This window comes from Leptonychotes weddellii, chromosome 1, assembly GCF_054177405.1.
Source record: "Leptonychotes weddellii isolate Sample4059 chromosome 1, ASM5417740v2, whole genome shotgun sequence".
Taxonomy (NCBI): Eukaryota; Metazoa; Chordata; class Mammalia; order Carnivora; family Phocidae; genus Leptonychotes; species Leptonychotes weddellii.
In genome coordinates, this window is record NC_138369.1 from 64218706 (window position 1) to 64236205 (window position 17500).

Consider the following 17500-nt stretch of genomic DNA (forward strand, 5'->3'; position numbering starts at 1 on the left):
GGGGGATTGGTTAGCCTGGTGATGGGTATTAAAGAGGGCACGTACTGAATGGAGCACTGGGTGTTATACACAATGAATCATGAAACACTACATCAAAAACTAATGATGTAATGTATGGTGATTAACATAACATAATAAAAAAAACTGGGGAAAAAAAACAGACTTAAGCATGAGTTAACACTCCAGTAAGAAGGGAAGTGGACAGTATATATAAGCAAACCAGTAAGTAAACAAGATAAAATTTCAGATGTTGATAGATACTTAAGGAAAAAAAACCAGGATGATATAATAGAATGATGTGCACATTGGGGGAGATGAGGAGATGGTTGAGGGAGGTTTACATGAAAGATGACATTTGAGCTGAAAGTTGAAAATTGAAGACACAGCCTATAAAGAGCCTTGAAAAGCAAATTTGGGCCTATGTGAAAGCAAAAATGAGACCAGTGTGACAGGTAGTAAGTGTAGGGAGGATTTCTGGTACAGATCTACTATTAATTAGAAAAAAGTCAGAGAACCTAAAAGAAAAACAGCCAAGAAAGAGACTTAAACAGGTATTTCACAAAAGAGTTAATCCAAATGACCCATAAATATGAAAAGGTCCTGAAACTTAAGAGTCATAAAGGAAATGCAAATTAAAAGTACAATGAGATACCACTTTAAACTTATCAGCAAAGTCAATGTTAAAAGGACTAACATGCCAAGTGTTAGCAAGAATATAAACCAACCTGAACTCTCATACACAGCTGGTTGGGTTGCCAACTGGTATGTCCACTGGCAATTTGCTTTTCACTATCTACTAAATTTGAACATATGTACTTCTAGATATATATATGACACAAATATCTATATCTAATATCTACCTATCTCAATAGATAAGTTCAAGATATGCTCAAGATTTGTAGACAAAAACTATAAATTCAAGTATCTATAAACTGTAGAACAGAAAAGTGAAATATGGTGTACTCTCAGTATAAAATACTATATAGCAATAAAAATGAACAAACTCCTCCTGCTACACAAACTTCAATCTCAGAAACATACCAAAAAAGCTTGATTTAAAAAATACATATTATATGATTCCATTTAAATGAAGTTTTAAAACAGGTGGAACTAATTTGCAGTGTTAAAAGTTAAGATAGCAGTTAGCTGTGGATCAAAGGGATCTAGATTGAGAGTGGCCATGAGGTAGCTTCTCTGGGGCAGGCAATGTTCTTCAAGGGTCCTAATAACTGTGACAGATAATGAGTGAGAAGAAGAGATTCATCTTTACCCTGAATGTAGTTATACAAGTACACTTACTTTGGGATAATTTGTGAGCTGTTTATCTACAATTTTCACACTTTTTTTGTATGAATGGTATAATTCAACAAAGTATATATTTTATTTTATTTATTTATTTTTAAAGATTTTATTTATTTATTTGACAGAGAGAGACACAGCGAGAGAGGGAACACAAGCAGGGGGAGTGGGAGAGGGAGAAGCAGGCTTCCCGCCGAGCAGGGAGCCCGATGCGGGGCTCGATCCCAGGACCCTGGGATCATGACCTGAGCCGAAGGCAGACGCTTAACGACTGAGCTACCCAGGCGCCCCAACAAAGTATATATTTTAAAAACACATTATATTACAGTAAAAAGAATGGATTTGAGAAAGGAGATAATGTTTCGGTTTTGAAGTAGGGCTCTAAGAAAAGTGGACTGATTCCACATGTTTTAGAGGTGAAATAGGTAGAACTCACTGATACAGGGAATAAGAGAAAGGTAGTGATCAAGTGGTAGTGATCAAGACTGACCAAGTAACTGGATCAAAGGTGGTGACTTTTAGGTTTCCAGAAAAACAGAACAGTTGATTGTATTAGATATTGCTTAGGATTTGAGTAAGGAGAACAGAGAAATTGACACTGGATTTTAACATGGAAGTCATCGGTGATCTATGAACAACATTAGGGTAGTGGAAGAGATGAAATCCTTATTGGAGCATGCTAAACTGAAATTATGAAGCAAGTGGAGAAAACAATTTTAGCCAACTCTGAGTAGGTTTCTGCTTGGTTTTTTTTTCCCCCTTTTGTGAATTAGAAGAACAGAAATGCAAAGAAAGAAAAGAGCAAGGTGGAAAGTGTTGTGAGATCAGAGCAAGTTATTACATATATTATACAAATGGTTGATGAAGAGTCTGGTATAAAAACATAAGCTTCACTCACTTAATAGTCTTGGTAGAAGATTAGGCCTCATCTACCACCTTTCCCTGCCACCCCAGAACCAGAAACCACTTTTTAAGAAACCTCTTGATATATTACTTGTACAATGAATAGTCATTTTTTTCCTATTCTTTAAGTTTTGCGATGTGTAGGGGAGGAAGTTCCCATTTTTCTGTTCATTTCTTTTGCTTTGACAGCTTTATTGAGATATAATTCGCATACCATAAAATTCACCCATTTAAAGTGTACAATCAGTTCTTTATATGTCCTGGGTTCCTTAATGATGTTCAAATGTTGTCTGGTACTAAATAACATTCAGCATGAACCAAAAAATGTTTTGGAAACAACACAGAGAGATATTTTCCTTCTAAACTTTTATTTTAATGATCAATTTTAATTTAAAAAGTATTGTACAAAACAAGATTTTAGAAAAAAACAGAAGAAAAACCATTTCCAATTGATATGCAGGGAAGGACTCATAGTAACATTTTGAGGAGTGAAGTTTTTTTGTTCTTAACTTTGGGAATCATCATTATTCTATATATCTGTTTCTGGATACGTGACAAAATTAACCCTTAATAGTTCAAACTACTTTTTATCTTTCCAATTACTTGAGGCCAAGAGCATTCCTAACAAATATAGGCTTGATCCCTGATTTCTTGCATTTGAGCTGCTGATTCTTAGAGGAAATTATGTATACAATGCCTATTGGTACCACTACATGTTCAAAGATTCCAACCTCAGAGGAACTGTTAGCACATCTTCAAGGCTATCCTTTTTATGTATTCTTTCTCTTTCCTCTTGCATCTGCACAGTGATCATTCTAAACCTTTATAAATAAATCCTACACCATCTTCCTCATTCTTAAAAGATAAACTTGCCTCCTACTTTACAAGGAAATCTCCATCACTTCTCATCATAATACCTAAAATCTTACCTAAAACTGCTCTCTCACATTTTGCTGCAACTTTAGACCCTGATTCTATTTTTTTGTTGTTTTTTTGGTTTTGGTTCTGAAATAGTTATTGAAGGTTTGCTATGAGCCAGACATAATGCTTAGGCAAAGACAAAATCCCTCTCCTCAAGTAATGTTAAGTATTAAGTATTAGAAGACAAATACAGAATGTTATGCAAGCAGATGTGGTACACTAAGGCTTTAGGTACAGGGTGTTAGGCTAGGTTTAGGTGATGTCTAAACCAATCCAAAAAATGGTAAGTAGGGGTCAAAGTTCCTATGATGTGCCCCCAGGCCTCTCAATTACTTTACATACCACTTAACACATCATATTATAATTTATTTGATGAAGTCCTCTACAAGATAATGAAAATCCACTTAGGGAAAAGTTCATATCTATCTTGTTAACCACTGTATCCCAACATCTAAAAAAGTTCCAGTCAAAAAAAGCACTGAATATTTAGAGTATTATAAAATAATGGAAATAATATGAACTTCAGAATTAAGACTGGCCCAGGCAGTGTTGATATTTAACAACCAGGATGGCTATATGTATCAACTGAATATCTTCTTCTGTAATTCTGGATTTAAATTCTGGCTCCATTTCCTGAGATTTTTAAATTAAGGCAAGTCAGTTAAATGGTCTGAATATCATTTTATCATCTGAACATGTTGATCATAATAATACTTAATTCATGGTATGGTTTTAGTGATAAAATGAAACAGCATATAAAATAACCCATTTCAGTACCTGATACACTAAAGACATATAATAAATGTTTGATTTCCTTTCTACACTGCTTTTAAGTGAGTTCTATTTGTAGTTGGATAGAAAATTAAAATATGCAGAAACCAAAGCAGAATGAGTGTGCTCTAATTATTTCATCTTTCCTTAATGATTTTTCTCAAGTGCTCAACTTAAATAATTTAGTTTACTTCTAAACTTTAAAGCAGTTTATTTATTATTTTTGAGAGAGAGAATGCGCAAAAGCACGCAATGGTGGGCGGGGGGTGGGGGGGCAGAGGGAGAGACTCTTAAGCAGGCTCCACCCCCCAGCACAGAGCCCCATGCAGGACCCTGAACCTAAACCAAGAGTCAGACACTTAACTGACTAAGCCACCAGGTGTCCCTGCTTCTAAACTTTAAAATGCATTTATCCCTAATCTTCTCTGTGATATAAGTTTAACATTCGCTATTCATTCATTTACCTAATTTATAAATTTTTGCCTATATGTCAACCTTAGATTAAACTTAATGATTCAACAAAAATATATTAAGAGCCTATTATCTGTGCAAAACTGTAATTTAGCTTTATCATTCATGGACTAGTCTATGCAGATACTTCTGGATAGATTCTGGCTGAATAAATGCTCCAAGATGCTTAATAGATATTCTCTTTCCTTTTTCTTTTGTTTTAATAATGAAGATAACTAATGAATTTCATCCAAAATCAGAAATCAAAGTTGAGTGGAAAGAAAGCTTTCAGTAGAATTAAAAACTGGTATCTTTTGCAGTAACTATATTCTTCAGCTTTAAATTTTTTTAAGGAATAGTTAACAAATAATTAGAAATCTAATAGTGCTAAATGCTAACTTCAAATCTTAGTAATTGATCTATATGCTTTAAGTCTATATTGGTTACAAGTATCCCAGTTTATTCAGTATAGTGAGACTTGTCAGAATAAAACAACAGATCTAACAAGGATAATCATAATTAAGTTTTTCAGATAGTCTACCAAACACAATAGTGCTATAAATGGATTAGAATTATATCTGTAGGTTGAGCAAAGAGAGCATTGATTTCAGATGTGCTTGGTTATTTCTCCCTACACGTGCCCATTCTCAACTGACTTTTATTTAAGCTATTTGCCATAGAAGTCATATAGTTGATTTGCTTAAAGGTAAAATTTTGTGCCACTAACGTGAAAGAACAATCTTCAATTAAATTCACCACTTCCCTTAAATCACAAGACACAAGAATAGAATCTCAAGCTAGTCTAATTAGAGAATTTCAACTTGTCATTTGAAATGATTTACACATATCATTTATGTTCCTCATTTTAGAAATAAGTGTCATAATTCTAATAAAGAGTGATGACTTTCTTACTCTGGGTGCTAGTGAATAACTATATAATTATTGTTTCAAGAATCACTACACAAATATTGAGAAAATGAATCACTAAAGAGTTTTAAAATGAGAATGTGAAAATAGAAGTAATTTTAAATTGCATAATGTAAAACTGAGACCATGCTTCTTCAACGTATCACATCTAAATTTGCAAAGTAAACATGACATGCTGAGAATAGGAGTAAGTTGGAATTCTTACCCTGGAAAGAAATAAGCTAAAGCTTTTTCCCAGTTTGTCCAATTTTCTATTTCTTTAGAGTGGGTGGGTTCTTTCTTCTTCTGGCCTTAGAAGGAACCCTGGATTGCCTGTCTTTCTGCATGATGAAATGGAGAAGACAAAGAAGCACATTAGTTTCATAAAAGACTTCCAAAAATCTCATATCCATCTTCCATCTTACATTTAGGGCTTTCATAGGGCTTCCTTGCCATCGTCTTTCTGGGAAAACTGATTTCCATCTCCACTGTGGACTCCTAATATAATTCTGTGCTGAAGCTTCCTGGGCTCTATTTCTTTTGACAATATATTCATACCTAGTTTCTTTCAGAATATTTGTTGAAATCTTTTATCCACTGATGACTCCCTCTTTCCTTTTCTGTGTATATTTTTTTACTTTTTAATTGTAATTTTAATGGAAGAAAAAGACATAAATAAATCGGGCTGTAACCCTAACAATTTGCTTTCTTACCAATACATTGTGAACATTTTCCCATGTCATTTACTGTCTATACTATTTAAGCATAGGTATGATTTAGTTTTGAAGCTAAGTTATATTCTTTACTCATCAATTATGTATTTAGATAGTTCTAGTGAAATTCAAAGTAAAGATCACAGTATTTTTCCAAGATTGGAGTCACTAGATGATTCTTTGTATTTTATTAGTGATTGATTTAGAGACCTTCACTTATTTTTTTTCTTTTGTTGCCTGTGCTTTTGTTGCCATGTCCAAAAACTCACGGTCAAATCCAATGCCATGCAGCTTTCCCCTATCTTTCTTCTAAGACTGTTATAGTGTTAGCTCTTACAATCTAAGGCTTTGATCAATATTTACTTAGTTTTGTATATAGTAGGTAAGGGTCCAACTTCATTATTTTGCATGTGGATATTCAGTTTTCCCCAAACCAACACCACTGGTTGAAAAAACTGCCCTTTTCCCAGCTAGTGGTCTTAGCATCTTTGCTGAAAATCATTTGACCACTTATATGAGGGTTTTGGGGGGCTCCCTATCCTATTCCATTGATTTATATGTATGTCTTTATGTCAGTGACATACTGTTTTGATTCTGTGGTTCTGTAACATGTTTTGAAGTCAGCAAATGTGAAACCTCCAGTTGGTTCCACTCTCTCAAGATTGTTTTGGATTCAGGGATTCCCTTGAGTCCCTTGAAATTCCATATTAATTTTAAGATAAATATTTTCCATTTGTTTTTTGTTTCTGATAATAGCCATCCTAGTGGGTGTGATGTTAATAATTTTAATTCCAATCATCTATTTCCTTAATGTATTTTTTCTTTTTTTCATTCTATCAGTGAGGAGGTAAGTTCAAATTTTCTAGTATTGTGTGTTTATCTCTTAGTTCATATACTATGAAGCTGTTTTATTAGATGCACAGAGTTTTTTTATCTTCTGGTGGAAGTAATACTTTTTTTTTCTGAAAGTCTGCTATGTCTCATGGTAATATTTTATATCAAGCTACTTTCCACTTTAGCTTACTCATGATCGATATTTTTTCATCCTTTGCTATTTTCCACAGATCTTTTATTATCAGCACATTCTTTAATCCAGTATGACAGTCTTTGAGTAGTCTGTGTACATTTAACATAATACTGATATATTTGGTTTTAAATATATCATCCTTCAGTATTCAAAGCAATAAAATGAATGTCACGTAAGTCTATTTTTCCTAAATTTTTTATTAAGATATCATTAGAAGTGACCAAAATTATTATTATATATTAACAATATTTAAAATTTCTATTATTTTTTCAGCAAAAATGAGATGTGAGACTGACATAATCTAGATCATGTAGGGTAAAAGCACACTTTCTCTAACTCTTAACTAAAGGAACATTTCATAGACATGTCATATAAATATGTCTAATGCTACATTTTATAGTTAACAATTTCCTTATTGTTCTGTATTTCTTTTCTGAAAAAAGTGAATAAACCTGTCTCACAGTTTTTGTAAAGATGAAAGATATTTATAATCTTTTAAAGATTTTTTTTGTTGCTTTTATTTTTAGAGAACAAGGATTATGGAATATTCTGCTGATTCCTTTAATATCAAGATGAATAAAATTTTTCCCCAGGTCTCTTCCTCTTTTCCTCAACCCAAGCCATTATTTTCTCCCCAAAGATCTCCACATGCATATTTTTTTAAGTGAGTTTGCTCTACCTGGAAAACTATAACTGTCCTCTGCCTAGCTGCACAGACAAAAACATTTTTTTTCATTCTCTTGAGACTGTTTGGCCTATGTTTCATAACTTTTATAACAAATATTGACCAAAACATTAAATAGTCCCACTTAGTGAATGATATACTCTTAGTGAATGATATACTCAATGTCAAAAAATAATTACATTTTTCATGAATAGAAATGTTATTGGTACTAAACTATTTCTGTTGCTAATAGATTCCCAAGTTAAAACACAAAATTTGGTGTAGATGTCATTATCTCATTTCCCTTTTCATCTAAACAGCACTAAAAATCAAAACTGAAAAATAATAAAAGGATAATCTGGCTTCTAAAACTCTTAGTTTTGAGCAATCACTTCAGTTACTAAGCTCAACATATCAATGATTTTCTCAATGTATAGTTAAGTATTTCCAGGTAGTTCTAGTTCTGCTTTATCTCTGATCTTTAAACTTCTGTATTATCCAACACAGGTATTTCAAACCTATTAGTTCATTTGAGATAATAAATATAACAAACTGCCTTGTCACAAAAACAAAAGAAACACTTCTTCAAATTGAAAATTTGAATTATTCAAGAAGTAGTACTGGTAGGATGGGATAAAGAACTTTTTTTTTAACACTCTTACCAATAACATACAAGTAGCAATGCAATTCATTATGAAGATTTAGAAGATTAAGAATTTTGATTAGTTTAGGATGATCTTTGGAGAAAAATTTTATTTTGGGCACAAAGGGAAGAAAACTGTTTTGATTTCTACTAGGGAACACTTAGTGTCAAAATAATGATATCCTTCTGCCACATACTCTAAAAAATATTATGACACAATAATATTAAAAAATTGTGACTCAATATATTCTGATGATATCCATTATCTGGAGATATAGGATCTTCTTCTAAATGTGTTTTTTTTTCTTTCTTTTTTTTTTTTGAGAGAGAAAGAGAGAGAGAAAGACGGGCGCCTGGGTGGCTCAGTCAGCGAGGTGTCCAACTATTGGTTTCGGCTCAGGCCTTGATATCATGGGTGATAAGATTGAGCTATCAGCTCCATGCTCTATGGCGAGTCTGCTTGAGGATTCTCTCCCTCTCCCTACTTGTTCACACATGTGCCCTCAAATAAATAAATCTTTAAAAAGAGAGAGAAAGAGAGAGAGAGAGAGAGAAAACACACATGTGCACAAGTATGCAGAAGGGGAGGGGCAGAGGGAGAGGGAAAGTGAGAATCTTAAGCAGGCTCCATGCCCAGCATGAAACCCAAAGCAGGGCTCCATCTCAGGACCCTGAGATTTTCATGACCTAAGCTGAAATCAAGAGTCAGATACTTAACTGAGCCACCCAGGTGCCCCAAAATGTAATTTCATTTTAAGACAAATATGTAAGTAGAGCCATAATTCTCAAACTGATGTTGGAGAATCTTTCCAGGGTTCCCCAATTAACTGAGAATTTTTAAGTAATATCAAGGATAAAAAAAGTATATATACAAGATCAGAATCAGAATCAGCTAAATGAAAACTTTATAAATGAGCAAAGATACCCAATTTCAACACTGGGGCTGGCAATGTTTCTAGGAGCTGGTGGAAAAACAGGCTGGGCTAGTTTAAGAATGGCTTTTTAAAACATGCTAAGGAGTCATTTCAGAAGTGTAAGAGAGAAATGTAATGGTAAGATATACATTTTGAAAAGATCATTTAGATATCCATATAAAGAATGAGTTAGAAGCAAAAAAAAAAAAAAGAAATAACTAATTAGAAGAAACTATTATAATATACAAATAGGAAACTGTAGCATAGTAGGGATGATGAAACAGGATTGGAAAGACAAATAAGGAGTGGAATCCATAAAACCACGTGAACAGATTGGCTATGGGATGAGAGGGAGGAGCTTTTTAAAGCCAAAAGGAACCAATATAAAATGTAGAGTAAATGATTAATATCAGTGATTAAAAACCCATATTTTTTTGTACTTTTAGAGAACCAACTGACTATTCATACATACACAATTTAAAAATCTACACTAGGAACTTATGTCTTTAATTTTGCAACTATTATAAATTTAACAATTTCACTTTTATATAATGTGAGTTGTGCAATGGGCTTGGAAATTTTCCCTCTCCTTTGCTACATAATCTATTTTTAAAAATCTAGCTTAATTTCTTTCTATAGATCTTATAGAAGCTTAATGTCATCCTTTTATTATTTGGTAGCTTTATAAGGTATCTTTCCTCTAACAAACTTTTGTCTTCTTGGTTTTTACAGTGAACATGTAGAAGTCTCCAAATTATTTCTTCTCTTCCCATTTTAAATAGGAAAACAAGTTTTCAGAGGCACATATAGTAACTGTCATAAAAAATTAATGGGAGGGAATTGCTTGTCATGTTGTTAAATTTCACATAGGTCTTTGTCTATGTGACTGATCTCCCTGTGATAGATTTTATTTCCTTATACATTAAAAAGTCATTTGCCTGTTTCATCTCAGTGCCTAAAACAATGTCTGGCACATGGTAGGTGCTAAATAAATATGTTAATTACTGAATAAATCAATGAATTCATATCCCAAATAACAAGAGTATTAACTGTCAAGCCTCAGAAGAGGGCTGTTCTTAATTCATTTAAAAAGAATGTAGGATTCCCTCTACTAGATCTTTTTTCTTTCCCTGTACAACATACCAACCCCACTCTGGGTTCTCTGCTGCTGTTCTTTTAGCTGTTCTCATACTTCTTCTCCCTACTTTAGGGCTTTCCAGGGCTATCAAATTTTTCTTCACCTACACATTTCCGAAAGAAAATCATTGCACTTAGTTACTGTGCATACAATTATGACACTCGCGTTTTATTTTTTAAAAAATGAAAGCTCTGTTAGAAGCTAATTCTGACTGAATACAAAGCATTTCAAATCAAAAAGTTATTATGAAGCACAGATTGTATGTCTGTGAACATACAACAGAGAGTTCTAGCACAACAAGGCTAGCTGCTAGAGACAGTAGCATCTCTTTCTTTTATAAATCAAACGTAAATGCCATACTAATTTAGTATCCATTATTATTCATCCTGTTGAGAAGCACATGAGCAAGCTCTCTTTTCACAGTTGGGAACTTGATTATCATTCCTTTTCTTCTTGAATTCATATTTTTATCTCACTTCTCCCACATAAATTTATCCTAACATTTTAGTGTTTGAAAATCTTTTAAATTGACCATCCTATCACATTTCCCTCAACAACAACAAAGTATTTTAAAATTCCTGAGAACATAAGTTCTAAAAATTTTCCTCAGTATTATATTGTGATATCATTAAATTACTAGACTACTACTGATCAAATAACAAAAATACTACAAATTATGATCATTTGAAAATATCAGGTCAGCTTTTATTGGAAATGCATCTCATAAAGAAATAGATAGGGCCTTCTCCCCCAACACCCATTTAGATCATGTATCCAGAATGACTACTACTCATTGCTAGAAAGAAAGAGGTTAGGTTGTTCTTCTATTTTGTAGTCTTCCATTCCAAGTATATGGGAGTAGAAGGATTTCTGGTTATAACAACAATCATTCTTTTGAACTACTAAGCCATGTACCAAAAATCACATAGAGGTATGACATAAAAATTATTTTTAATGGTCAGATGACAACTCAATTAGGTCCTGCAATATTTTTGAAGGCCTTTGGAAACTGCCATTCTTGCAAAGGAATTAGCTACCCAGTCATTAGAATCACTCACTTTCTAAACAGAATTAGGCAGATTAAAGGTATTGCTTTATATGTAGAGTAGGAGGACAATTACCAAAGAGGAAGGGAGAAAGGTGTCTGATTCAGGCACACTCTGAGGTAGATCAATTTTAGGGAAGAAAACATGCAAGTGGACAACCTGAGAATTAGTACCTTCAAACTATCCTTTATGTAAAGGATTATGTATGGAAACCCTCCATGTACCTTCTAAAAGGTTAAGGGTTAGGGATATGCGTTGCCCTGTTTGAAGACTGTTGTTTCAGGATACACACAGATGTGGATATACAGAGTTTATCAAGTCATGACTTAAGTAGTTTACATCCTTTTGTCCATGTGTATGTGCTTTTTTCCTTGGGGGTGTGTGGGTGTGATGAGGTGGGAGAAAATAATTTTAATATAAAATAATTTTGTTAATAAAGACCCACCTTTTTCATAATTATAGTAAAGAGGTGTGTATTTTAAAATAAAAATAGACTCTCATCAGAAAAACTTTAAAATAACGGGCTAAGTCATTTTCTCCTTACTCAGAGAGAAAAGATAAAACTGAATTTCCCTTCGTTTTCGACAAGTCTCAAATTATTCTAAATTGTGAATGAAAGTTGAAAAATAGAAAATATTTTCATATCTACAAATTAGAAACCAGATTATCATTTTATTTATGATGATTTGGGGTGCCTCAGCCAATTTTGTGACTATTCCTGAAAACTCTACTAGCGAAAACATCCTATTTAGTGGTCTTTTAAATTTGCAAAGCGCTTTACCAAGGCCATCAAAAAATAAATGATTCATGTCTAAAATACTAAAAACACTGCTCTCTTCCATGCCGCAGCCGGACAAATTGAAGCAAATGATTTTATTATTTAAATTTTTAAAAATATGATGTAACTTTAAGTTGCGTGTGGTCTTTGTTCGCAATAGCCGTGAACTTTCACTTAAACCAAAAAGAGAAGCTTAACAACAAAAACGTATTTTAAAGTTAACCCTTGAGTCGAATCCATTCTTTGATCAGAGCTGACAGGTGGGCTGATGAATTAAAACGCGATGTAAAAACACCTTCCCACAAAACACCTTTTTAAACAATAAGCCTTCAGTTGACAAAGTACTAAGTAAGAGGGTGGCGAGGGGTGTCACTGTTGCTAATTGGCGGTTAATGAGGATAAACTGCCTACAATTACCGTTTTCTCGCTTATTTTTTAAAATCAAAAGTAGCCCTACAGCTTGAGGGGTTCCATGTGGCTGCGACCTCCAAAGTCAGTAAAGAGTTCAACTACTCGTGACTCCACAGCTCAGGGGTATCATCTAGAAATACTGGAAGGCGGAAGCAACTCTAGGGCAGCCGGTTACCATCCCCAAATCCCAAAGCTTTGCCCAAAACTCAATAAAGTTGATTTTTTTTTTAAAGAGCACTGTGCCGAATAACTATGGGACCTTGAGTAATTCGCCGAGCTTGTGTTTCAACTGATGGCCTGAAGTTTCGCAGTAGCGCCCAGGAAACGGAGGTGGGGGCTTGAACAGCTCCTTCCGCCCGCCCCGAATGCGTCGTTAGTTTCCCAGCTCCCGGCCACAGCGAGGCGACAGCGCTATAAACATGGAAGAGCGCTACTGAGCGGACCCAAAACGCACCACAGACGCTCGGGGACCCCCAAGCGGACGCCGAATGAAAAGGACGCGCTGGAAGAAGGCGGAAAAACACCCCAGCGACCCAACCGCCACAGCGGCCGGGAACACGCTTACCCATCTCCAGCTCCGCCTCCGCTCCTCGCGTCGCCGCGGCCCCGCCCCGCCGCGGAGACTCACGGGACACGTAGTACGCCGCGCCCACTTTCTCCTTCCCTCACCCCTCACAGCCCCGGCTTCGAGAACGCCCTCTCAGCTCCCTGCGGACTGACTTCCGGTTTGCTCGCGCGGCCTCGGAGCCCAGCCTGAGGACCGGAGGAGTTCCACTTCCGGCCGTTCACTGCTCGTCTTCCCTTCCAGTCCCCCTCGACAGCGCTTCCCTTCCGCGGAACGCGACATGGCCATCAGCCGGTGCGGACGCTGACGAGGCGGGCGCCGGTGGGCCTGGGTCTCGCGCGCGTGTTGCTGGGTAACGGGCCTTCTTCGGCAGCCGCTCGGCTTCTCCTCTTCGGCTTGTCCCTCCTTCCACAACCTCCGGAGCTCCAGTCGACGGGCCGGGCTGCGCCGCTTGCGGCGCAGTAGAGGCTAAAGAAATGGGAATTCGTCCGCGGCGTTCCCGGAGCGGCTGCCTTCTCTGGGGAAGCGGCGGTGTCTTCGAGGAAACCGGAAGCCCGTGGTGACCTCTGGCGACCCGGTTTGTTTTCCGTCCGTTTCCAAACACTGGGGAATCGAAACTCGGCGGCCCTGGGGGCGGCCCTACGTAGCCTGTCTTCGGGGTGAGTGACTCGCTTCAGCCGGGCTAGGGGTGCGGGCGGTGCCAGGACCAACCTCCGCTGCCGTTGCTGCTTCGAAGAGACACGTCATTTTCTTCTCAAGTCCGTGCGCTCTCCTTTGGCTAGGGAGCAGCCCGCCCCTGGGCTTCCCTTACTCATGTCATCTTTTCATGCTAGTTATTCCAGGCCCTACTTGGTCTTTCACTCTCTTTGTCTCTATTGCTTATTTTCTTTCCGTACTCTGAATTACTAGGGCGCCATTAGTTTTATTTCATTCATTGAGATGGCATTTATATCGAAAACGAAAGAGGGACGTGTGGCTAGGACGGTACTGCCTGGGGCAGTGGACATGAACTCCCCTCCACCCCCGTCCGTTATCGAGGCTAACAGTAGATATTCGTCGTTTCTGCAGTGTCTAACCTGTATGTTTGGTATGATTTTTGATCATTTGTTGAGTGACTACTACATACATGCATGGTAGGTTGACTCGTGTCCGTACAAGGAACTCACTCGAAAGTGAGGTAAAATACTCGCTAAAACAGTAATACAAGTTGAAATATAAACTGCTCCAGCATGTGTTGTTGGAGATATGCTAAGATGATCGAAGACAGTGACGTACTAGGACTGAAACTGACCCGTGCCTCTTAAATATAGGAGACAGTTTTTTTTTCCTGCTTTGGAATTTTGAATTGTTTTGCTCAAGATCTCAACGCGTAATTTAAATTCTGGTTCTCTAAACATGCCATATCTAATTTCCCAACCTTTTGTGATCACTCCCTACTTCATCTGTAAATTAGGAATGATACATCACTCACAGGGTCGTTAGAAAATTTTAATGCAATATTGTTTATAAAATAGGAAGATGTATACAAATGTCAGGTTTTAGTATTAGAGAGTATAGTGTAATGGGAAATGCACTGGATTAAGTCAGAACATTAACTCAAGATCTGAGTGCTGAATTTTCCACTTGCTCACTTGACACTGGGTAGGAGACTAAATCTCTTCATTTTCCCAATCTCTGAAATGAGAGTAATGCCTAACTGTCCAAGGCACCAGTGCTTAGTTTCTAAGAGTTTCCCTTGCTCTAGAGTAAGCTGGCTGGTTTACATTCCTGGCTTCCTCACTTTCACCCTTTGCCTTTCTTTCAGTCCACCTGTGATAACAGGAAATTTTTGCCCACATCAGAGCTCTTAGATTTAATGAATTGTTATGAAGAACAAATGAGGTGGTTCTCCTAAAAACTGCCTGACATACCATAAACACTCTGTAAATATTAATTACCAACACTGAGCATTTTTATGTTTATTGAATGAAATGTGATGAAGTTTTTCATAATCCATGAATAGAACCAATGTGATTTATTTTTTTCTTCCTTGTACTTATATTCTGGATTAAGGTATAGTTGTCTTATGGCTATTAGAGGGTAATTACTGCTAATACTAGTAACAGTGTATATAAGTGCTCAATTCTCTTGAGATATATTACTTTATGAAAAGATTGAAAAGAAGTAGACTGCTTTTCAAACCTACACTAACCCTGAAAAAAATCTTTATTCCCTAGCCATAACACTTATTTTTGGACTAATGCAGTTTAGTGACTTACAGAAAAGAGAGTGGAGTTTCTCATACTGTATATCTGATGCTGAGTACATTTTGGGCATTCACTGAATTATAGGGCATTTGAGTTCTGAGGTATATAGATGGAGTGACAGTATCATGAAAAAAGGCACTTGATTATCCCTTCTTTATAAACTAGTTGGGTCGTTCCTGTCCCTAAGTATTTAATTAAAAATAGGGAGTGAAGGGGCACCTAGGTGGCTAAGTTGGTTAAGTCTTGAACTCTTAATTTAGGCTCAGGTCATGATCTCAGGGTTGTGACATTGACCCTGGGGTAGGGCTCCATACTCAGTGGGAGTCTGCTTGAGATTCTCTGTCTCTCCGTTTCTCTCTGCCCCTTTCCTGCTCGTGTATGTGCTCCGGTGCTCTTTCTCTCTCTAAAAAGAAATAAATCTTTAAAAAATATAGGGGGGTGCCTGGGTGGCTCAGTCAGTTGATCGTCTGACTCTTCGTGTCCGCTCAGGTCATGATCTCAGGGTCATGAGATCAAGCCCAGAGTTGGGCTCCGTGCTCAGTGGGGAGTCTGCTTGGGATTCTCTCCCTCTGCCCCTCCCTCTAGAATAAATAAAATCTTAAAAAAAAGAAAAGAAAAAAAAGAGAATGAGGAGTAAGCGTTGGTCTGTTTGCCTCCATAGGATTTAATCCTTGCTCCACTGTATGGTGACTGATCCTATGAAGTGGGTTAGGGATACTCTAGCTTTTCAGAGGTAGAAAGATGATGGAAATAGGAGTTTCAGTTCAGGAGGCAATGTAGAATAGAGGAAAGAGCCTACTAAATAGTCCTTAATTCCAACCCTAGCTCTGTCACATACTGTCAGGTGATTATAGGCAAATTAACCTCCACCTCTTTGAAGTTAAGTTTCTTCATCTATGGTGGTGATAATAACTTTTTAGCCAAGTTTGGTATGGATTTGAGGTAAGGTTTGTATTATACCGTTTATTTAGTTTCTGGCAAAAATGTCAATTCCTTCTGTTTAGGTTGCCATTCTATATTTGCATTAAATTTTCCCTTCACAATTTAGGAGGGTAGTATCTTAGTAATGTAGTTCAACCTTGTCATTTTATTGATGGGAAAATTTAGATCCAGAGAGGTAAACCCATCAGTAATCAAGGTGGCAGATCGTAGACTAGAATCTGGGTTTTTCAATCTCTGGTCAGGGTTCTTTCTACCACTGAGTTTTGCCTTTTCCGGATTCTTAATGGAAAAAATCTGAATCCAGGTTGTGTTGCCTCTCAGAATGTTGTATTAGGAGCACAAATTTGGAAGATAACTTACCTGGGTTTACATCCCAGCTTTGCCGCTGATAACTTATATAGCTGTAGGTAAGATGTTTAATTTTTTTCTAAGACTTTGTTTATAAATTAGGATAATAGTACCTACCTAAGAAGTTGGAAAATGCATTTGGAAGCACTAGTGCCTGGCATATGGTAAGTGATGAATATGGTAAATATGATGATGATGAAATATGACAGGAGAATCATATTTTTTTCCTAGAAAAGAAGATACTTCTGTGTTTTCTAGTATCTCACAAGCCAGTACATATAGCATGTCTCAACTCGGGGTCCTCTTAATGTTGTTTGTAGTAAAGACTGAAATTTAAGATTTTCTAAAATAATTCTTACAGTGTTTGAATCTTTTTTTTTCTTTGTCTCTTCCTTAGCCTCACAAACTGCTCTTGCTCCTTTCTACCCACCTTATTTGGCAAACTGTGCCCTTCTTTCTCCATTATCATTTCAATATTGTGATTTATGAGAAATGTGTATTTGATCATTTAGATGACCAGAATGTATTTCTCATACATATTTGGCTTTAGTCCACAGTTCTTGGCCCTCAGCTCCCAAACTCTTGGAATTTCCTGAGCCACTACTCTACAGAGTTAAGTGGCTACTATGTGATTTACAGAATTCCAATTATAACTAGTATTCTTAAACATTTATGGTCCTGGTTAGTTCTGTATTATCAATTTATAAACATCACCTAACTTGTACATGGAAATTTTGTTTTTAATAGTATAGAAAACAAATTCATATTCATTATTTCTCTCATCACAATAATATAGGAGAATCAGATATATTTAC

At 36.3% G+C, this 17500-nt stretch overlaps 2 protein-coding genes across 6 annotated transcripts in view; one reads left to right on the plus strand and one right to left on the minus strand.

Annotated features, from left to right (window-relative positions):
- The window catches only part of ZCWPW2 (zinc finger CW-type and PWWP domain containing 2), a 312121-nt gene extending 298138 nt beyond the window's left edge, over window positions 1–13983 (minus strand). For all 5 annotated transcript variants that reach the window (XR_014146701.1, XR_014146707.1, XM_081825521.1 and 2 more), the window contains exons 1-2: window positions 13150–13983; window positions 5477–5591 (exon numbers count right to left, since the gene is read on the minus strand). The gene's annotated coding sequence lies outside the window, so the exon portion shown is untranslated. The remainder of the gene's footprint in view (window positions 1–5476; window positions 5592–13149) is intronic.
- A 171-nt stretch (window positions 13984–14154) lies between these two features.
- The window catches only part of AZI2 (5-azacytidine induced 2), a 17654-nt gene continuing 14308 nt past the window's right edge, over window positions 14155–17500 (plus strand). Inside the window, exon 1 of the mRNA XM_081828430.1 lies at window positions 14155–14227. Within this exon, the coding sequence (XP_081684556.1) occupies window positions 14155–14227 (73 nt within the window). The remainder of the gene's footprint in view (window positions 14228–17500) is intronic.